The sequence below is a fragment of the Giraffa tippelskirchi genome, chromosome 10 (assembly GCF_054371585.1).
Source record: "Giraffa tippelskirchi isolate mGirTip1 chromosome 10, T2T-mGirTip1v1.2.pri, whole genome shotgun sequence".
NCBI classification, from domain to species: domain Eukaryota; kingdom Metazoa; phylum Chordata; class Mammalia; order Artiodactyla; family Giraffidae; genus Giraffa; species Giraffa tippelskirchi.
In genome coordinates this window covers 55,139,147-55,162,356 of record NC_137284.1, presented here as the reverse complement: position 1 = coordinate 55,162,356, position 23,210 = coordinate 55,139,147, and the positions used below count along the sequence as shown (strand labels likewise).

At 41.3% G+C, this 23,210-nt stretch overlaps 1 protein-coding gene across 1 annotated transcript in view; it reads left to right on the top strand.

Annotated features, from left to right (window-relative positions):
* Positions 1-23,210, top strand: part of ABCA13 (ATP binding cassette subfamily A member 13) — a 413,377-nt gene that overhangs the window by 216,023 nt on the left and 174,144 nt on the right. Inside the window, exon 46 of the mRNA XM_081536362.1 lies at positions 14,607-14,856. Coding sequence (XP_081392488.1) covers positions 14,607-14,856 — 250 coding nt within the window. The remainder of the gene's footprint in view (positions 1-14,606; positions 14,857-23,210) is intronic.

Here is a 23,210-nt window from a genome sequence, read left to right as displayed (position 1 = left end):
AATCTGCCTGCAATGTGGGAGACCTGGGTTTGATCCCTGTGTTAGAAAGATCCTCTGGAGAAGGGAAAGGCTACCCACTCCAGTATTCTGGCCTGGTGAATTCCATGGACTCTACAGTCCATGGAGTTGCAAAGAGTTGGATTCGACTTTCACTTTCCGCAAATTTTAATTTCAAAAACTTAGACGTTTGCTTTTTTAAGCATTCACCCTAGTTTCCTTTGATTTAGGTGGTCTGTGGTCACTGCTATAAAAGCACCCTTTAAGAATCGCTTTAAACCAAATTTGATGTGAAACTTCACAAATCCATCTAATAGTGAATGTAGGAAACAAGTGTTTTCTCCCTATAAGGCTTTGCTATGCCTTTTCTTAAAGAAGCCATATTTCCACCCCCTGCCGGCTTCGCGAGATCTGAGATCGCATTCATATTCTGATAACTCTGGTTGTCAGCATCACTTTACCTAAACTTCTTTCTTCTCCCTCGATTTAATCCTCTGTGCTTCGTCTATAATTACTGCTTTTGTGATGATGGGAAGCAATTTCGGCAGTGAGTAATCTGAAGGCTCTGCAGCCTCTCCTTTGGCTTTTGAGACCATCCTGTTGATTCCCATCCTACCTGGAGGCCAGTATTCTCTGCCTCTTCATTGAGCTGTTGCAGATTCTGTGTATCTCCTAGGGCTTGGCCTTGGCGTTAGATGCGGAGCTGCCTTTTCTTCTTTGTCCACATTTCCTCAAACTTCAAATGCTGCCTTCACTGTAAGAGGTGGGGGGATTCGTGTCTGCTGCTCCTTACACCTGCTAGAGAAGGTCTCTGTGCCAAGTTCGCTAAAATCAGCAGAGAGCTACTGGCGGGGTGCTTTGCAGAAAACGGTCTGCCAAAATAAGAATGGGATTGAAATAGACTTGGGTGGGATGAATGCTGGTGGCAGGTGCCAGAAAGCAGCAGCTTTGGTCACAGGGGACTTGGGAAGCAGGGCAAGTGTGTGGAGCCGGCATGCAGATCAGAACCGCCAGAGCAAGCTCCCGAGGCTGGTGATACGTGTGCTCAGTCGTATCTGACTCTTTGCGACCCCATGGACTGTAGGCCGTCAGGCTCCTCTGTCCGTGGGATTTCCCAGCCAAGAATATTGGAGTGGGTTGCGATTTTCTACGCCAGGAAATTCTCCTGACTCAGCGATTGAACCCACGTTTCTTGAGTCTCCTGCATTGGCAGGTGGATTCTTTACCACTGGTGCCACCTGGGAAGGTTGGTGATGAATAGTTACCATCCTCATTTCCTGGAATCTCATCTTCTTGTGAAATGTTTGACAGAGAATGTGTTTTACTTCTCTGAAGTGTAGTCATTGCCTCAAAAGTCATGATGGACCAGCTCGGGTAAATCAGAGAGGAGAGCTCTAGCTCTGGGCACATTTAGGGGCCTGCCAGTCTTCAGGAAGCTGAGGGTAGGTGTGCCCTGGATGCTTCCCGCCCCCTCCACACACTCCCCCTTGCCAGAGTGGATGGAGATTGAGTCGGGTGTCCTGAACTGGTACCTCTGTTTCCTCCTCCCTGATGGTTGCAGCTGCCTTGGGGTATCTGAGCAGCTGTATTTATGTCTCTAAACACCGCAGAGTCGTGTCGTTGCTTTGTCACCTGCTTCAGCGTTGTTGTTTATGCTGATGAAAATCAGATTGAGATGGAGCCACCGCTGGTAGCTTGAGGACAGCTTTACATGAGGCCCACTAGGCATGACTTTCACAACCAAGAGGGTACAGGGCCTGGGGAAATGCACAGCGGTTGTTTCTCAAGTAGGGAGAAGGGCCTGGGGTGGGGGTGGGGGTAACGTCAGCCCAGTGAGTTAGAAATAGATGGGGATGCTGGACCCAGCATCTGGTCAATGTCCACCCATTCCCTTCATCTATCCAACCCACGCAGAGCAGAGGCTGAGATGAGGGCCAGGGCTGAGGTCGAGATGGGGGTGCAGTGGAAAGTGTCCCAAGTCCTCTTTCCTAATCATGTGTTAGAACTTTGGAGGGAGCTCAGGTTTGAAAACCCAAGAGTGAGGCCCTTTAGATGCTTCCAGAGGACCTGATTTGGGTGCACTTAAGACAAAACGCAAACTCTGAGCTTGTGACTTGCCCAGGTGATGTTTGCAGCTCGTGGCAGAGCTGGGATGTACCCTGGTTCTCTGAAGGTCAAGCCACTGTTTTTTCAAGGTAGGTTTAAACAAAGGGATTTCAGCAAACTTTACATTATTAAAAAAAAATGGCTAGGTATAAGGGGTGACCCTATGCCAGAGTAAAATACTCATTTGATTCTTTTAACCTTTTGGTTTTCACAGTCATGGTGGTTTTTTAAATTTTATTAAAGTACAGTTGATTTACAGTGTTGTGAAAGTTTCTGCTATACAGCACAGTGACTCAGTTATACAGATACATACATTCTTTTTCATGTTCTTTTCCATTATGGTTTATCCCAGGAGAGTGAATATGGTCCCCTGTGCTACACAGTAGAGCCTTGCTGTTGGTCCATCCTACGTAGAATAGTTTGCACCTGCTGTTCTCAGACTCCCACTCCTTCCCTCTCTCACTCCCGCCCCTTGGCAACCAGAAGTCTGATCTCTGTGTCTGTGGGTCTGCTTCGTAAATGACTTCGATTGTTTCAGATGTTAGATTCCACATGTAAGTGACTTCATGCAGTATTTGTCTTTGTCCGACTTGCTTCACTTAGTATGACAATCTCTAGGTCCATCCATGTTGCCGCAATTGGCATTGTTTCATTCTTTTCCAAGGTTGAGTAATATCCCATAGTATATACGTATCACATCTTTATCTATTCCTCTGCTGATGGACATTTAGGTTGCTTTCACGTCCTGGCTATTGTAAATAGTGCAGTGAATATTGGTGTGCATGAAGCCTTTCAAACCATGTTTTTCTCCGCATATATGTCCAGGGTGGGATTGCTGGTCATATGGTAGCTCTATTTTTAGTTTTAAAGGGAACTTCCATACTGTTTTCCATAGTGTGGGAAACAAGTTACATTCCCACAAGCAGTGTAGGAGGGTTCCCTTTTCTCCACACCCTCTACAGCATTTATTATTTGTAGACTTCTTGATGATGGCCATTCTGATGGTGTGAGGTGATACCTCATTGTAGTTTTGATTTGCGTTTCTCTAACATTTAACGATGTTGAACATCTTTTCACCAGTCATAGTGCTTTTTAAAGAACCAAATCAAGGATATATACTTGTACAGAAAATGGAACGTTCAGTGGCTTGTCATGTAGAAAATTATTCTATCACCTATTTTTTTTCCTTTTTTAAAGAAAAATCATGTCTAAGAAAATAGTATGGTTATTATAAGAAATGAACAGGTGAAGTGCTATAAAAGTTGGGTAAAATAGAGTTGTGAAATTATTTTCAAAACAGTTTAGATAAAATAGACTTTATCTGTTAGCTTTTAAAGAATTCAACATAATATTGCACTTGCTTTATAAAAGAATAGTTAACAAAAGTTACAGTAACTTGTGTGGTTTTACATTTGTATATTTTTATATTATCATGTTTAACATTTAAGAAGTAAATGTATTTTGGGTTTTTTTTTTCTTTTTTTTTAAAATTAATTTATTTATTTTATTTTATTTTATTTATTTATTTTTTTACTTTTTTTTTTTATTTTATAAATTTATTTATTTTAGTTGGGGGCTAATTACTTTACAATATTGTAATAGTTTTTGCCATACATTGACATGAATCAGCCATGGGTTTACATGTGTTTCCCTTCCTGGACCCCCCACCCACCTCCCTCCCCATCCCATCCCTCTGGGTCATCCCATCGCCCCGGCCCTGAGCCATTGTCTCATGCATCGAACATGGAATGGTGTTCTGTTTCACAGATGATAATATACATGTTTCAGTGCTATTCTCTCAGAACGTCCCACCCTCACCTTCTCCCTCAGAGTCCATAAAATTGTTCTATGCATCTGTGTCTCTTATTCTGTCTCGCATATAGGGTTATCGTTACCATCTTTCAAATTCCATATATATGCATTAGTATACTGTATTGTTGTTTTTCTTTCTGGCTTACTTCACTCTGTATAATGGGCTCCAGTTTCATCCATCTCAGTAGAACCGATTCAACTGTATTTTTTTTAATGGCTGAGTAATATTCCATTGTGTATATGTACCACAGCTTCCTTATCCATTCGTCTGCTGATGGACATCTAGGTTGCTTCCATGTCCTGGCTATTGTAAACAGTGCTGCGATGAACATTGGGGTACACGTGTCTCTTTCAATTCTGGTTTTCTCGGTGTATATGCCCAGCAGTGGGATTGCTGGGTCATATGGCAGTTCTATTCCCAATTTTTTAAGGAATCTCCACACTGTTCTCCATAGTGGCTGTATTAGTTTGCATTCCCACCAACAGTGTAGGAGGGTTCCCTTTTCTCCACACCCTCTCCAGCATTTATTGCTTGTAGACTTTTGGATAGCAGCCGTTCTGACTGGTGTGAAATGATACCTCATTGTGGTTTTGATTTGCATTTCTCTTATAATGAGTGATGTTGAGCATCTTTTCATGTGTTTGTTAGCCATCTGTATGTCTTCTTTGGAGAAATGTCTGTTTAGTTCTTTGGCCCATTTTTTGATTGGGTCGTTTATTTTTCGGGAATTCAGCTGCAGAAGTTGCTTGTATATTTTTGAGATTAATTGTTTGTCTGTTGCTTCATTTGCTATTATTTTCTCCCATTCTGAAGACTGTCTTTTCACCTTGCTTATAGTTTCCTTTGTTGTGCAAAAGCTTTTAATTTTAATTAGGTCCCATTTGTTTATTTTTGCTTTTATTTCCAATATTCTGGGAGGTGGGTCATGGAGGATCCTGCTGTGATTTATGTTGGAGAGTGTTTTGCCTATGTTTTCCTCTAGGCGTTTTATAGTTTCTGGTCTTACGTTTAGATCTTTAATCCATTTTGAGTTTATTTTTGTGTATGGTGTTAGGAAGTGTTCTAGTTTCATTCTTTTACAAGTGGTTGACCAGTTTTCCCAGCACCACTTGTTAAAGAGATTGTCTTTTCTCCATTGTATATTCTTGCCTCCTTTGTCGAAGATAAGGTGTCCATATGTGCGTGGGTTTATCTCTGGGCTTTCTATTTTGTTCCATTGATCTATATTTCTATCTTTGTGCCAGTACCATACTGTCTTGATGACTGTGGCTTTGTAGTAGAGCCTGAAGTCAGGCAGGTTGATTCCTCCAGTTCCATTCTTCTTCCTCAAGATTGCTTTGGCTATTCGAGGTTTCTTATATTTCCATACAAATTGTGAGATGATTTGTTCTAGTTCTGTGAAAAATACCATTGGAAGCTTGATAGGGATTGCATTGAATCTGTAGATTGCTTTGGGTAGTATACTCATTTTCACTATATTAATTCTTCCAATCCATGAACACGGTATATTTCTCCATCTGTTTGTGTCCTCTTTGATTTCTTTCATCAGTGTTTTATAGTTTTCTATATATAAGTCTTTTGTTTCTTTAGGTAGATATATTCCTAAGTATTTTATTCTTTTTGTTGCAATGGTGAATGGTATTGTTTCCTTCATTTCTCTTTCTGTTTTCTCATTCTTGGAGTATAGGAATGCAAGGGATTTCTGTGTGTTAATTTTATATCCTGCAACTTTACTATATTCATTGATTAACTCTAGTAATTTTCTAGTAGAGTCTTTAGGGTTTTCTATGTAGAGGATCATGTCATCTGCAAACAGTGAGAGTTTTACTTCTTCTTTTCCTATCTGTATTCCTTTTATTTCTTTTTCAGCTCTGATTGCTGTGGCCAAAACTTCCAAAACTATGTTGAATAGTAGTGGTGAAAGTGGGCATCCTTGCCTTGTTCCTGACTTTAGGGGAAATGCTTTCAATTTTTCACCATTGAGGATAATGTTTGCTGTGGGTTTGTCATATATGGCTTTTATTATGTTGAGATATGTTCCTTCTATTCCTGCTTTCTGGAGGGTTTTTATCATAAATGGATGCTGAATTTTGTCAAAGGCTTTTTCTGCATCTATTGAGATAACCATATGGTTTTTTTCTTTCAATTTGTTAATGTGTTGTATTACATTGATTGATTTGCAGATGTTAAAAAAACCTTGCATTCCTGGGATAAAGCCCACTTGGTCATGATGTATGATCTTTTTAATATGATGTTGGATTCTGTTTGCTAGAATTTTATTAAGGATTTTTGCATCTATGTTCATCAGTGATATTGGCCTATAGTTTTCCTTTTTTGTGACATCTTTGTCTGGTTTTGGAATTAGGGTGATGGTGGCCTCATAGAATGAGTTTGGAAGTTTACTATCTTCTGCAATTTTCTGGAAGAGTTTGAGTAGGATAGGTGTTAGCTCTTCTCTAAATTTTTGGTAGAATTCCGCTGTGAAGCCGTCTGGTCCTGGGCTTTTGTTTGCTGGAAGATTTCTGATTACAGTTTCGATTTCCGTGCTTGTGATGGGTCTGTTAAGATCTTCTATTTCTTCCTGGTTCAGTTTTGGAAAGTTATACTTTTCTAAGAATTTGTCCATTTCTTCCAAGTTGTCCATTTTATTGGCATATAGCTGTTGGTAGTAGTCTCTTATGATCCTTTGTATTTCTGTGGAGTCTGTTGTGATCTCTCCATTTTCATTTCTAATTTTGTTGATCTGATTCTTCTCCCTTTGTTTCTTGATGAGTCTGGCTAATGGCTTGTCAATTTTGTTTATCTTCTCGAAAAACCAGCTTTTAGTTTTGTTGATTTTTGCTATGGTCTCTTTTGTTTCTTTTGCATTTATTTCTGCCCTAATTTTTAAGATTTCTTTCCTTCTACTGACCCTGGGGTTCTTCATTTCTTCCTTCTCTAGTTGCTTTAGGTATAGAGTTAGTTGATTTATTTGATTTTTTTCTTGTTTCTTGAGGTACGCCTGTATTGCTATGAACTTTCCCCTTAGTATTGCTTTTACAGTGTCCCATAGGTTTTGGGTTGTTGTGTTTTCATTTTCATTCGTTTCTATGCATAATTCGATTTCTTTTTTGATTTCTTCTGTGATTTGTTGGTTATTCAGAAGCGTGTTGTTTAGCCTCCATATGTTGGAATTTTTAATAGTTTTTTTCCTATAATTGAGGTCTAATCTTACTGCATTGTGGTCAGAGAAGATGGCTGGGATGATTTCAATTTTTTTGAATTTACCAAGGCTAGATTTATGGCCCAGGATGTGATCTATCCTGGAGAAAGCTCCATGTGCACTTGAGAAAAAGGTAAAATTGATTGTTTTGGGGTGGAAAGTCCTGTAAATATCAATTAAATCTAATTTGTCTATTATTTTGGGTTTTATGTCATATTAATAAGCCTATAATGTGTCACAAAACTTTCCTTTTATATTTTTCCTCATTCTTTTTTCAATTTCCTCTTTTTTCTCCTTTTCTCTGTTTCCCACCCCTGTCGCCCACTTTCCTTCCTTTCTTAATTGGAGGATATTTGGTTTTGTTAGTTTTCTTCTTTAAATGGTATGAATTCTTATTCATAATTCAGTCATAATTTGCATAATTTTCATACAGTTATAGTCTTTATCAGAACAGAGGTTGGGAACCACCCCACCTCCATCTTTTGTGTTCTGAACAGGGTCACTGGTGGGACAAGCACTGCCCAAATGTCAGTGTGTCCACGTGAGGCTGGAGTTTCTGGGACCCCATGCTGGACAGCTGTGTCCCTGTGACATGTTTCCAATGTTAATGCCCATCTACAGGTGTCCACTGGGTTAACTGAAAGCATATCCCCCCAAGAACCATCCAGCACTGCACTGTTAGTTTTCCATACAGCTCACTGATTCTAGTTTTTGGATTGGTGAGAACAGATGAAATGGTGTAAGCTTTTTACTGTCTGCTAATAATTTTGAAATCCTAGGTCATAACTGAGGTGCAGTAGAAAATATAGTTTTCCCTCCTTATCCAAGGGGTGGGCATGGTTCCCAGACTCCGTGGATGCCAGAATCCCCAGATGCTCAAGCCTCTTCTGTAAAATGGTGTAGTATTTGCATATAATCTACACACACCCTCATATTTTTAAATCACTGCTAGAGTACTTCCAGGGCTTTCCAAGTGGTATAGCAATAAAGAATCCACCTGCCAATGCAGGAGATGCAGGTTTGATCCCTGAGTCAGGAAGGTCCTCTGGAGAAGGGAATGGCAACCCACTCCAGTATTCTCACCTGGGAAATCTCATGGACAGAGAAGCCTGGTGGGCTACAGTCAATGAGGTTGCAGAGAGTTGGACACGACTGAGTGACTGAGCACTCATACTTACAGATTACTTCTAATACCTGATACAAATGTAAATCCTGTATAGTTATCAGTGTGTGACAAATCTGAGTTTTGCTTTTTGGAACGTTCTGGAACATTTTTTCTTGAATATTTTTCATCTGAGGCAGATAGGGAGGGCTGGCCATATCAGTAATACCCAACTTACCATGTTTCTGTCTCAGAATTCGTTTCTCCTCCCTGGAGGTCCTCTCCTACACCAGGCACCTTCCATACCCATCAGAGAACATTTTTTACTCCTTGAATTTCTGGCAGTGACAGCTCTTTGGAGAAGTCTGACCCACTGTTGAATAGAGTACGTACGCTGTGTTGGTCATGGTTAATGGTCATGTTTTGTTATGTTTGACTCTTATTACAGGACTAAAAGCTTTGAGGACTTTATTCAGAGAGACAACCTAAGGGTCTAGCAAAGCACTTATACATAATAAATACTATGCTTTGTTCTTCCAAATTTAACTTTACTTCACAATTTCTCTTGAACTGGGTGTATTTATAAATAAGTGAAAGATTTGAATTACTATTTTTAAGATCCATTTCAACTGTAAAATTCTCTAACTCAGTGAACAAAGAAAGATACTATTTCTGTTTCATAAAATCATACCTCATTTCCTAGATAAATATACACTCTTTACAAAATAATTATTGATTAGTAGTGGTTTCATCTCTAAGTCATGTCCAACTCTTGAGACCCCATGGATTGTAAGCTTACAAGATGCATAAATATTCATTGTTTAAAACCCAAAAATTGTGAAGAAGAAAATTAAAGTAGCATGATCTTGCTGCACAAAGAGGTACAAATCTTTAGTAAGTAGATTGAAAATGTATATAACACTTTAGTTTTTTGAATCTAAAAAAAATCACTTGGTCAAGTTCAAATAATGTATAGAGCGTAGCAATTCATAAAAGACAACTTTTCACTAAGGTATATATACAAAACAGTAATAATTTATTCTCCATGTGTTATGTTGTAATGCATTTTTCTCCACTGCGTGCTTGTATTATAAATTGTTCAGTTCATCTCTGTGTGTCAGACATTTAAGCTGTTTCCAACTTCTTGCTACTATTTTCCATAGGATGTAACAGACCACCTTGTTTTCTCTATTTGATGAATTTCTCTTGCTTTTTTGACTAATACGACTCTTGGAGGGGGCTCACATTTGCTTTCCCCAGAAAGGCTGACCAGGTCTGCTCTTCCAGCACTGCTGTTGATAAGGCCAGTTTCCTGAAACACTCAGTGATAGTAGGGATTAACATTGTTTTTAATCCTTGCCATGTTGATCATCTGAAAATTTATTTTCCAGATAAATTTTCTTTTTATTTTCCAGATAAATTTTCTTCTGTGAAAATATCTGATTTAGCAGTTAGCATATATTTGCTATTGTAGTATTTTTCAGTTCAGTTCAGTCGCTCAGTCGTGTCCGATTCTTTGCAACCCCATGAATTGCAGCACGCCAGGCCTCCCTGTCCATCACCAACTCCCGGAGTCTACCCAAACCCATGTCCGTCGAGTCGGTGATGCCATTCAACCATCTCATCCTCTGTCGTCCCCTTCTCCTCCTGCTCACAATCCTACCCAGCATTAGGGTCTTTTCCAATGAGTCAGCTCTTCACATGAGGTGGCCAAAGTATTGGAGTTTCAGCTTCAACATCAGTCCTTCCAATGAACACCCAGGATTGATCTCCTTTAGGATGGATTGATTGGATCTCCTTGCAATCCAAGGGACTCTCAAGAGTCTTCTCCAACACCACAGTTCAAAAGCATCAGTTCTTCGGTGCTCAGCTTTCTTCACCGTCCAACTCTCACATCCCTACATGACCACTGGAAAAACCATAGCCTTGACTAGATGGACTTTTGTTGGCAAAGTAATGTCTCTGCTTTTCAATATGCTGTCTAGGTTGGCCATAACCTTCCTTCCAAAGAGTAAGCGTCTTTTAATTTCATGGCTGCAATCACCATCAGCAGTGATTTTGGAGCCCCAAAAAATAAAGTCTGACAATTTCCACTGTTTCCCCATCTATTTCCCAGGAAGTGATGGGACCAGATGCCATGATCTTATTAGTATTTTTAATGACCTGCATATTCAGGTATGCTGTTTGCCCAGTTTTCTTTTGGAGTACTCATTTTTAGAAAATTGATTTAAAGACATTACATTTGTAATGCTTTATTTTAAATTCTTTGAGAATATTTGGATGAACTTGGTGATGTGGAGATCACACTCTTGGGTGTATGCAGAGTCCTTGACCTTTTAAGTTATTCCTTAGTAGACATTAATGTTTCAACAATTGAAGCCATCTGACCAAAAGAAAAGAAAAAAAAAACCTTTGTACATCTTACCTAAGCAATATGATGGTCAGGGTAAATGAGGGTGGATAATTATGGGTGTAATGGGAGCGCTTGAATATAATTGGACTCATAAGTCAAATGAGACAATTCATAACAGTTTGGCCCAGTATTTCAGTTTTGTCTGTTAAATTATTCATAGGAATACTTTTATGAGTTTAGCCATGAATATTTGATTGATGTTGATTCATGACATCAGCTATCTTAGCCTCAGTATCTTAGCCCTTTATTTTTTCCATTTATGTCCAATTAATGATTATGGGAAGCTGGGGAAAATTCATTTTTCTTAATATAAGAAACACCTTTCCCCACAGACTTATTGGGGCTGTCTGATGAGCATTTACTATTATTGGTAGTTTAATAAGTGTGGTAATAATAATCCTCACTATCTTAAGGGAAAATACTACAAGTCTCTATTTTACAACTGAGGGAAATGACAGTCAGAGAGGTTAGGTAAGTTTCCAGAAGTCACATAGTTTATTGGCTGAGATTGGATTCAAATCCTGATTTACGTGGATTAAAAGATGAGGCTGTACCCACCCCACAGTGATGGCCAGAGGGCACAGGCCATTCTCTGACTCGGGTCCTGCTCCTCCATCACCAGGCAAATCCGACACCCAGGTAGTCACATCCTCTTTCCATTTTGTAGCATCTGCTGCACAGACAGACCATTTGTGATGTGAACAGGTGTCTGCGGTCACGGCCTGTGGTGCATGTATGTGAGAAGGTATATGTATGTGGGAAGATGCACAGTCTGGAGGCAGCTGCAGTGGCCAGACATGCACTCAAAGGATGCTCCTTAGAGGCTGACCCAAGGGTGTGGCTTCCAGTGGACAGTGTCCAGAGGCGTGGCAGGGCCCAAGCCCCAGGATCCACCAGTGACTTCCAGTTTGAATTGAAAGAATGAGGCATTCTGTTCTGGCAGAGAAAGAGCTCCTGAGCCCAAGGCTGTGAACATCAAGCAGTTATCTCAGCAATCGTTTTGGAAATCTAGGGGCTTGGCAACCGGCAACATCTCAGTTATTTCAGCTTGAGTTAGATAATTCACATAATTATCCTAATAGATCTGCACACATAATGCCCAGCATCAGTATTATTCCACATCAGAATCTCCTAAAATGATTGGGAAGGGGGTATTTTATATTCACATCTGTATTTATGTGAGAAAGGATCATATTTAGCTTAATAATACACCTTTTTCTAGCACTAGAATCTTTCCATCTGCTGATTTAATAACTGCTTCATGAGTTACATATGAGTCCCCATTGGTTGTGCCTTACATCAGCCATTCATAAACCCAGCTGAACATCAGGAGCCTCTGGGAAGTTATTCTTTATTTAAATTTGTGAATCTTTTTTATCTCTGAGTCTGAAGATCTGATTCTCTTTGAGGTGGACCTGGGAATCGGCATTCTTCAAAAAGTTCCCCTGGTGAATCTGATATGTAGTCGAAAGTATTAACCGCTGTTTTCACCACACAGTGCCCACCCTTGTTAGAGAATGCTCCTTGTTTTACAGTAAAATATTACTTTATATTATAATGTGCATCTTGTCATGGGACCTTCAGTCCAGTAAAAATCTGTAATCCTTAAAGTAGCTGGTAAAGAGCTTCATGAGTCAGTGTCTATCTTTATTTTATATCTAAGATTTACTTATCTCATTGGAGTATATTTGTTTTACAATGTTGTGTCAGTCTCTGCTGTACAGCAAAGTGAATCAACCATATGTACACATATCCTCTCTTTTTGGATTCCCTTCCCATTTAGATCCCACAGAGCACTGAGCCAAGTTCCCTGTGCTGTAAAGCAGGTCCTCGTTAGTTACCTATTTTATATATAGTGGTGTATCTATGTCAATCGCAGTCTCCCAAGTCACCCCACTCCCTCAGCCCCACTTGGTGTCCATATATTTGTTCTTTATGTCTGTCTCTATTTCTTTTCTTTTTAGAACAATACACAGTTTTTGAATTAATTAATTTTTGGCCACACTGGATCTTCACTGCCGTGCATGGGCTTTCTCCAGTTGCAGCGTGTGGACTTCTCACTGCAGTGGCTTCTCTTGTTGCAGAGCACAGGCTCTAGGCACACGGGCTTCAGTAGCTGTAGTGTGTGGGCTCTTCAGCTCAGGTTCACTAGTTGTGGTGCACAGACCTAGTTGCCCCGTTGCATGTGGAGTCTTCCCTGAGTAGGAGTCGAACTGGTGTCCCCTGCATTGGGAGGTGGATTCTTAACCACTGGACCACTAGGGACGTCCATGTGTCTCTATTTCTGCTTTGCATATTAATCTTTAAGCTCCACCTCTGCCACTTGCCACATATACTCTGCATCTCACACAGAATATACCATGATGGTTAGTATCTCATGTTCATCTTTAAGCATCTACATTTTCTTTCAGACATCTCCGGAGGTTAAAGATTCTGCTGAAATGTCCGCACTTTCCCTTTAAACCTCCCAAGACTGTGTCTTTGGTACCAACCCTTTCAGCCCCACCTGGGCTCCGCATGCATTGTTTTGTTGTGTTTAAGTTGTGTTGGATTTGTTCATATTTTTATCTCAATCCCTTCTTTATGCCTTTTTTTGAGGACAGAAATCAAATCACCCAGAGCCTGCCACACCCTGGTGCTCACTGAGGACCTACAGATCAGGGATGTTTTTCGGACGTGTATTCCCCACCTCCACCCCTGTGCCTTTGCACCTTTATTCTCAGTGCCATTATCAATCATTTATCTTTCAAAATGGTAGTTTCTGTAGAAATATTTTCTTGTGAGACTTTAAGCTTATTCATTGCTCTTTTATTAACGGTAGAACAATTTGATGTTTGTATAAATAAGCAGTATGATCAATTTAGCGTATCTATTCTTTTTTTTGTTTTGTTTTTTTGGCCATTCTGCATGGCTTGTGGACCTCAGCTCCCCGACCAGGGATTGAACTAAGGCTGCCAGCAGTGCAAGCCCAGAATCCTAACTGCTAGGCCACCAGGGAGCTCCCACATCTGTTCTTTCAGAAATCCACACTTCTAGTACTATGCCTTAGGAGGACTCATTGGGGGACCATGGGCCTGGCTGCTGGTTTGAGCCATGTCGTCCTCTAGACATAGCTGGAGACAGTGGTCCTCAGGTGTCTCAGTTTGCTCCTGACTGGTGTCCTCATTGTTGGACGCAGCTGCTGGCTTCACTTGTGGGAATGCGGGCAGATTCACTGTGGGGTGTGGACCCAGATGCGCACCCTAAGAGGGAGCCTGGTGGAAGGACTGAGCCAGGACTCCAGCTCACACTGTACTTTCTGGGTCTGCATTTTGCCCCTCTGTTCACAGAGGGCCATTTTCAGATTTGCCACGTCAGGAAGGGAGGCCAGGACTGCTGAGACTGACAGGCTATGGGGGGCCGAATTAGAGGCTGGGACCCCCTGCCGCCCCAGAGGTTGCCCCAGGCTCCTCCTCACCTGGGATGTCCTGGATGGGCAGGGGATGCAGGTGCGGGCCTCATGGGGACCTGGAGGGAGGCAGGCATGTGCTGCCTGGATCCAAAATGAGATAGAACATTGGCAGGGGTGGTGACTCAGAGTGAGGACAGAGGCACAGAGCCAGGAGACGAGGTCTCAGTGGGGGCGACACCATGTCTTCTGCCCCCAGCCCTCTGTTGGTGGCTTAGAATTCAAGCTCATGTCACAGGCTTTGTTTTAATCTGTAAGAAAAAAACGTGAAGCCTTTCTCTCTGTCCTTTTCCATCCACCAGTCCCCCTTCAGCAGCAGGAGCCAAGTGGGGCTACCACGATTTCTGTCCTTGTGTTTGATGTTGTGAGATGCCCTGTGTGTGTAACTTCCCAGAGTGTCCTGACTTAGGGTACAGTTGAGACTGTTGGTGCAGGGACTTGCAGGATGAGAGTAGGGTGGGGGCTGTCAGGGATGCCGCAGGAATCCCAGGGACTCAGACCTGCCACATCTTCCTCTCCTTGCAGACCACACACCTGCTGGCACCCCCCTGGTGTGGGGTGGCCCCCTACTTCTGGCACAGACAGCTGCCCTCCTGCGGAAGCGGCTTCTCCATGCTGGCCGGGCCTGGAAGGGCACCATCTCCGACCTGCTACTGCCCGTTCTCTTCGTGGCCTTGGCCATGGCCTTGTTCATGGTCCAGCCTTTGGCCATCAACTACCCTCCCCTCAAACTGACACTGGGTCATTACGACAAGGCAGAAACCTACTTCTTCAGGTAAGACCTTTTTTTGTTTTTCCCCCTTGTGCTTCCAAATTACATCTGGATAGGTTATGAATAGCAGTAGCTCTGAGTCTTGAAGAATTTCAAATATTCCCAAGTTGTTATCGTTTTGGAGGTCTGTGTACTTGAGGATGAGTGCTGAATAGTTTTTGCTTTTTTGGAGTCCGTCATGTGATAGATGCTAGGGGCACATGAGGCAGACCTGGTCCAACCTCTGTGTCCCTGGGGGTCCTGCCCACCCTCCCGGGTGGGCAAGTCCCCTTGGTGAAAAGGGCCATGACTTCTGATGTGCAGAGAGTTGGGAACACAGCTACCCACAGGCCCTGAGCCAGGAGTGGGAGGGCTGTTTCTGGTCCAGGATGGTTATGGCTTTAGAAGAGTATGTGTGTGCGTGCATGCTAAGTCAGTCAGTCGTGTCTGACTCTTTGCGATCCCATGGACTGTAGCCCACCAGGTTCCTCTGTCCATGGGCTTCTCTAGGCAAGAATACTGGAGTGGGTTGCTATTTGCTCTTCCAGAGGATCTTCCCGACCCAGGGATCAAACCCTCATCTGTTACATCTCCTGCATTGGCAGGAGGGTTCTTTACTACAGGTGCCTCCTGGGAAGCCCTTAGCAGAGTATATGGATTGCTTTTTCACAAACACTTCAAGGCTGCTTCCAGACACCGGCCCTAAACTGCGCACACCCTTCTACAGAGAAATGTCTGGATTTTTCTCTCTAAACAGGATGGGTCCAGGCACAGCTCCAGGTCAGATTAGGTCCTATTTCTGCCAGCATGTTCAGGCCAGTTCGAGTGTTGCCACCAGATACGTTTATGTAGGCATTTCTCAGAGCCTCAAGGGGTGCTGTTTCACTCACGTGGAGTTGGGGACCCGAGAGGTGTCCCTGGCCCCCTTAGAACCTTGTCCTGGGTGGGCTGGCAGTGCCAGATTGTGTTCAGGGCATTGTTGCTGAGCACCTGCCATGGTGTCTTTACACTGAGCGCCAAGACTGGCCTGTCCTCCTTCCAGGAGGCAAAGCCCAGTCCCATGGAGTGGAGACCAGGGCTCGGGGCACCTGGCCCCAGCTGAGCCTGAATCTTCATTGGGTTGTGCATGGTGCAGGCAGCCAGAAGGTTGGGTTAGCTTGCTTTTGCCAGATGCATATCTTGATGAAAATACTGAGCTTCATTAGCTCAGCTCTGCATGCCTGCTGACCTTTGTGCCACTTTTGGAATGAGATTTAAACAAATATAGACCCAAAAGGGAAAGCTGAGAATAAACTATTCAGTTCGTTTCTATCTCCTATGGTTATTGGTATTTGCCTCCCCCGTGGAGTCTGGGTTTGACTAGCAGAAAGCCCTCTCTGCTTCCTGCCTCTGAAGAATTCTGTGTCTGCTCTGACTGGTCCTTTCCGAGTGGGGTCCTTCTCTCTGGCCGTGTGCTTTATTTGCCTTCTCTCGTCTCTCGTTTACGCTATGTTTTAAATGTGCAAGACGAATGTCCACTAATGCCTTCTTCTGGCCAAGTGTTCAGATTTCTGTCACGCTCCTCAGGGGTATGCTGCTGCTGCTGCTGCTAAGTCGCTTCAGTCGTGTCCGACTCTGTGCGACCCCATAGACGGTAGCCCACCAGGCTCCCCCGTCCCTGGGATTCTCCAGGCAAGAACACTGGAGTGGGTTGCCATTTCCTTCTCCAATGCATGAAAGTGAAAAGTGAAAGTGAAGTCGCTCAGTCATGTCTGACCCTTAGCGACCCCATGGACTGCAGCCTACCAGGCTGCTCCATCCATGGGAGTTTCCAGGCAAGAGTACTGGAGTGGGTTGCCATCTCCTTCTCCGCCTCAGGGGTATAGGAGGAGCTTATATCCTACTGAGCCTTCCTCAGCGATCAGTGCAAAGAAATAGAGGAGAACAATAGAATGGGAAAGACTAGAGAGCTCTTCAAGAAAATTAGAGATACTGAGGGAACATTTCATGCAAAGATAGGCACAATAAAGGACAGAAATGCTATGGGCCTAACAGAAGCAGAAGATATTAGGACAAGGTGGCAAGAATACATAGAAGAGCTATACAGAAAAGATCTTCATGACCCAGATAACCATGATGGTGTGATCACTCACCCAGAGCTAGACATCCTGGAATGTGAAGTCAAGTGGGCCTTAGGAAGCATCACTATGAACAATGTTAGTGGAGGTGATGGAATTCAGTTGAGCTATTTCAAATCGCAAAAGATGATGCTGTGAAAGTGCTGCACTCAACATGTCAGCAAATTGGGAAAACTCAGCAGTGGCCACAAGACTGGAAGAGGTCAGTTTTCATTCCAATCCCAAGGAAAGGCAATGCCAAAGAATGCTCAAACTACTGCACAATTGCACTCATCTCACACGCTAGTAAAATAATGCTCAAAATTCTCCAAGCCAGGCTTCAACAGTACGTGAACTGTGAACTTCCAGATGTTCAAGCTGGTTTTAGAAAAGGCAGAGGAACCAGAGATCAAATTGCTGACATCCATTGGATCATTGACAAAGCAAGTGAGTTCAAGAAAAACATCTACTTCTGCTTTATTGACCATGCCAAAGCCTTTGACTGTGTGGGTCACAAAAAACTGTGGAAAATTCTGAAAGAGATGGGGATACCAGACCACCTGACTTGCCTCTTGAGAAATCTGTATGCAGGTCAAGAAGCATCAGTTAGAACCTGACATGGAACAAAAAACTGGTTCCAAATTGGGAAAGGAGTCTGTCAAGGCTATATATTGTCACTCTGCTTATTTAACTTATATGCAGAGTACATCATGTGAAATGCCAGGCTGGATGAAGCAGAAGCTGGAAACAAGATTGCTGGGAGAAATATCAATAACCTCAGATACACAGATGACACCATCCTTATGGCAGAAAGCGAAGAAGAACTAAAGAGCCTCTTGATGAAAGTGAAAGAGGAGAGTGACTAGAGCGCAGAAATCCAGCTCCACCCACCAGAACACCGACACAAGCTCCCCCAACCAGGAAACCTTGACAAGCCACCTGTCCAACCCCAACCGCAGTGAGGAACCTCCACAACGAAGAGGAACTTCATACTACCAGAATACAGAAGGGCCACGCCTAACACAGCAATCTAAACAAGATGAAAAGGCAGAGAAATACTCAGCAAGTAAAGGAAAATGAGAAATGCCCACAAAGCCAAACAAAAGAGGAGGAGATAGGGAATCTATCTGAAAAAGAATTTAGAATAAGGATAATAAAAATGATCCAAAATCTTGAAAGCAAAATGGAGTTACAGATAAATAGCCTGGAGACAAAGATTGAGAAGATGCAAGAAATGTTTATCAAGGACTTAGAAGAAATAAAAAGGAATCAATATAGAATGAATAATGAAATAAAGGAGATAAAAGACACTCTGGAGGGAACCAACAGTAGAATAACGGAGGCAGAAGATAGGATAAGTGAGGTAGAAGATAGAATGATGGAAATAAACGAAGCAGAGAGGAAAAAAGAAAAAAGAATCAAAAGAAATGAGGAAAACCTCCGGGACCTCTGGGACAATATGAAACGCCCCAACATTCGAATCATAGGAGTCCCAGAAGAAGAAGATAAAAGGAAAGGCCATGAAAAAATACTCGAGGAGATAATAGTTGAGAATTTCCCTAAATTGAGGAAAGAAATAGTCACAGAAGTCCAAGAAACCCAGAGAGTTCCAAACAGGATAAACCCAAGGCGAAACACCCCAAGACACATATTAATCAAATTAACAAAGATCAAACACAAAGAACAAATATTAAAAGCAGCAAGGGAAAAACAACAAATAACACACAAGGGGATCCCCATAAGGATAACAGCTGATCTTTCAATAGAAACCCTTCAGGCTAGAAGGGAATGGCAGAACATACTTAAAGTAATGAAAGAGAATAATCTACAACCCAGATTACTGTACCCAGCAAGGATCTCATTCAGATATGAAGGAGAATTCAAAAGCTTTACAGACAAGCAAGAGCTGAGGGAATTCAGCACCACCAAACCAGCTCTCCAGCAAATGCTAAAGGATCTTCTCTAAACAGGAAACACAGAAAGGATGTTTCAACTCGAACTCAAAACAACAAAGTAAATGGCAACGGGATCATACTTATCAATAATTACCTTAAATGTAAATGGGTTGAATGCCCCAACCAAAAGACAAAGGGTTGCTGAATGGATACAAAAACAAGACCCCTATATATGCTGTCTACAAGAGACCCACCTCAAAACTAGGGACACACACAGGCTGAAAGTGAAAGGATGGAAAAACATATTCCATGCAAACGGAGACCAAAAGAAAGCAGGAGTCGCAATACTCATTTCAGATAAAATAGACTTTAAAATAAAGGATGTGAAAAGGGACAAAGAAGGACACTACATAAAGATCAAAGGATCAATTCAAGAAGAAGACGTAACAATCATAAATATATATGCACCCAACATAGGAGCACCACAATATGTAAGGCAAATACTAACAAGTATGAAAGGGGAAATTAACACTAACACAATAATAGTGGGAGACTTTAATACTCCACTCACGCATATGGATAGATCAACTAAACAGAAAATTAACAAGGAAACACAAACTTTAAATGATACAATAGACAAATTAGATTTAATTGATATTTACAGGACTTTCCACCCCAAAACAATCAATTTTACCTTTTTCTCAAGTGCACATGGAACTTTCTCCAGGATAGATCACATCCTGGGCAATAAATCTAGCCTTGGTAAATTCAAAAAAATTGAAATCATCCCAGCCATCTTCTCTGACCACAATGCAGTAAGATTAGACCTCAATTACAGGAAAAAAACTATTAAAAGTTCCAACATATGGAGGCTAAACAACACGCTTCTGAATAACCAACAAATCACAGAAGAAATCAAAAAAGAAATAAAATTATGCATAGAAACAAATGAAAATGAAAACACAACAACCCAAAACCTATGGGACACTGTAACAGCAATACTAAGGGGAAGGTTCATAGCAATACAGGCGCACCTCAAGAAACAAGAAAAAAATCAAATAAATCAACTAACTCTACACCTAAAGCAACTAGAGAAGGAAGAAATGAAAAACCCCAGGGTCAGTAGAAGGAAAGAAATCTTAAAAATTAGGGCAGAAATAAATGCAAAAGAAACAAAAGAGACCATAGCAAAAATCAACAAAACTAAAAGCTGGTTTTTCAAGAAGATAAACAAAATTGATAAGCCATTAGCCAGACTCATCAAGAAACAAAGGGAGAAGAATCAGATCAACAAAATTAGAAATGAAAATGGAGAGATCACAACAGACTCCACAGAAATACAAAGGATCATAAGAGACTACTACCAACAGCTATATGCCAATAAAACGGACAACTTGGAAGAAATGGACAAATTCTTAGAAAAGTATAACTTTCCAAAACTGAACCAGGAAGAAATAGAAGATCTTAACAGACCCATCACAAGCACGGAAATCGAAACTGTAATCAGAAATCTTCCAGCAAACAAAAGCCCAGGACCAGACGGCTTCACAGCGGAATTCTACCAAAAATTTAGAGAAGAGCTAACACCTATCCTACTCAAACTCTTCCAGAAAATTGCAGAAGATGGTAAACTTCCAAACTCATTCTATGAGGCCACCATCACCCTAATTCCAAAACCAGACAAAGATGGCACAAAAAAGGAAAACTACAGGCCAATATCACTGATGAACATAGATGCAAAAATCCTTAATAAAATTCTAGCAAACAGAATCCAACATCATATTAAAAAGATCATACATCATGACCAAGTGGGCTTTATCCCAGGAATGCAAGGTTTTTTTAACATCCGCAAATCAATCAATGTAATACACCACATTAACAAATTGAAAGAAAAAAACCATATGGTTATCTCAATAGATGCAGAAAAAGCCTTTGACAAAATTCAGCATCCATTTATGATAAAAACCCTCCAGAAAGCAGGAATAGAAGGAACATATCTCAACATAATAAAAGCTATATATGACAAACCCACAGCAAACATTATCCTCAATGGTGAAAAATTGAAAGCATTTCCCCTAAAGTCAGGAACAAGGCAAGGATGCCCACTTTCACCACTACTATTCAACATAGTTTTGGAAGTTTTGGCCACAGCAATCAGAGCTGAAAAAGAAATAAAAGGAATACAGATAGGAAAAGAAGAAGTAAAACTCTCACTGTTTGCAGATGACATGATCCTCTACATAGAAAACCCTAAAGACTCTACTAGAAAATTACTAGAGTTGATCAATGAATATAGTAAAGTTGCAGGATATAAAATTAACACACAGAAATCCCTTGCATTCCTATACTCCAATAATGAGAAAACAGAAAGAGAAATTAAGGAAACAATACCATTCACCATTGCATCAAAAAGAATTAAATACTTAGGAATATATCTACCTAAAGAAACAAAAGACTTATATATAGAAAACTATAAAACACTGATGAAAGAAATCAAAGAGGACACAAGCAGATGGAGAAATATACCGTGTTCATGGATTGGAAGAATTAATATAGTGAAAATGAGTATTCTACCCAAAGCAATCTACAGATTCAATGCAATCCCTATCAAGCTACCAATGGTATTTTTCACAGAACTAGAACAAATCATCTCACAATTTGTATGGAAATATAAGAAACCTCGAATAGCCAAAGCAATCTTGAGGAAGAAGAATGGAACTGGAGGAATCAACCTGCCTGACTTCAGGCTCTACTACAAAGCCACAGTCATCAAGACAGTATGGTATTGGCACAAAGATAGAAATATAGATCAATGGAACAAAATAGAAAGCCCAGAGATAAACCCACGCACATATGGACACCTTATCTTCGACAAAGGAGGCAAGAATATACAATGGAGAAAAGACAATCTCTTTAACAAGTGGTGCTGGGAAAACTGGTCAACCACTTGTAAAAGAATGAAACTAGAACACTTCCTAACACCGTACACAAAAATAAACTCAAAATGGATTAAAGATCTAAACGTAAGACCAGAAACAATAAAACTCCTAGAGGAAAACATAGGCAAAACACTCTCCGACATAAATCACAGCAGGATCCTCCATGACCCACCTCCCAGAATATTGGAAATAAAAGCAAAAATAAACAAATGGGACCTAATTAAAATTAAAAGCTTTTGCACAACAAAGGAAACTATAAACAAGGTGAAAAGACAGCCTTCAGAATGGGAGAAAATAATAGCAAATGAAGCAACAGACAAACAATTAATCTCAAAAATATACAAACAACTTCTGCAGCTGAATTCCAGAAAAATAAACGACCCGATCAAAAAATGGGCCAAAGAACTAAACAGACATTTCTCCAAAGAAGACATACAGATGGCTAACAAACACATGAAAAGATGCTCAACATCACTCATTATTAGAGAAATGCAAATCAAAACCACAATGAGGTATCATTTCACACCAGTCAGAATGGCTGCTATCCAAAAGTCTACAAGCAATAAATGCTGGAGAGGGTGTGGAGAAAAGGGAACCCTCTTACACTGTTGGTGGGAATGCAAACTAGTACAGCCACTATGGAGAACAGTGTGGAGATTCCTTAAAAAAGTGGGAATAGAACTGCCATATGACCCAGCAATCCCACTGCTGGGCATATACACCGAGGAAACCAGAATTGAAAGAGACGCGTGTACCCCAATGTTCATCGCAGCACTGTTTACAATAGCCAGGACATGGAAGCAACCTAGATGTCCATCAGCAGACGAATGGATAAGGAAGCTGTGGTACATATACACAATGGAATATTACTCAGCCATTAAAAAAAATACATTTGAATCGGTTCTACTGAGATGGATGAAACTGGAGCCCATTATACAGAGTGAAGTAAGCCAGAAAGAAAAACAACAATACAGTATACTAATGCATATATATGGAATTTGAAAGATGGTAACGATAACCCTATATGTGAGACAGAATAAGAGACACAGATGCATGGAACAATTTTATGGACTCTGAGGGAGAAGGTGAGGGTGGGACATTCTGGGAGAATGGCATTGAGACATGTGTATTGTCATATGTGAAACAGAGCACCATTCCATGTTCGATGCATGTGACAAGGGCTCAGGGCCGGGGCAATGGGATGATCCAGAAGGATGGGATGGGGAGGGAGGTGGGTGGGGGTTCCGGGAAGGGGAACACGTGTAAACCCATGGCTGATTCATGTCAATGTATGGCAAAAACTATTACAATATTGTAAAGTAATTAGCCCCCAACTAAAATAAATAAATTTATTAAAAAAAAAAAAAAGAAAGAGGAGAGTGAAAAAGCTGGCTTAAAACTCAACATTCAGAAAACTAAGATCATGGCATCCAGTCCCATCACTCCAT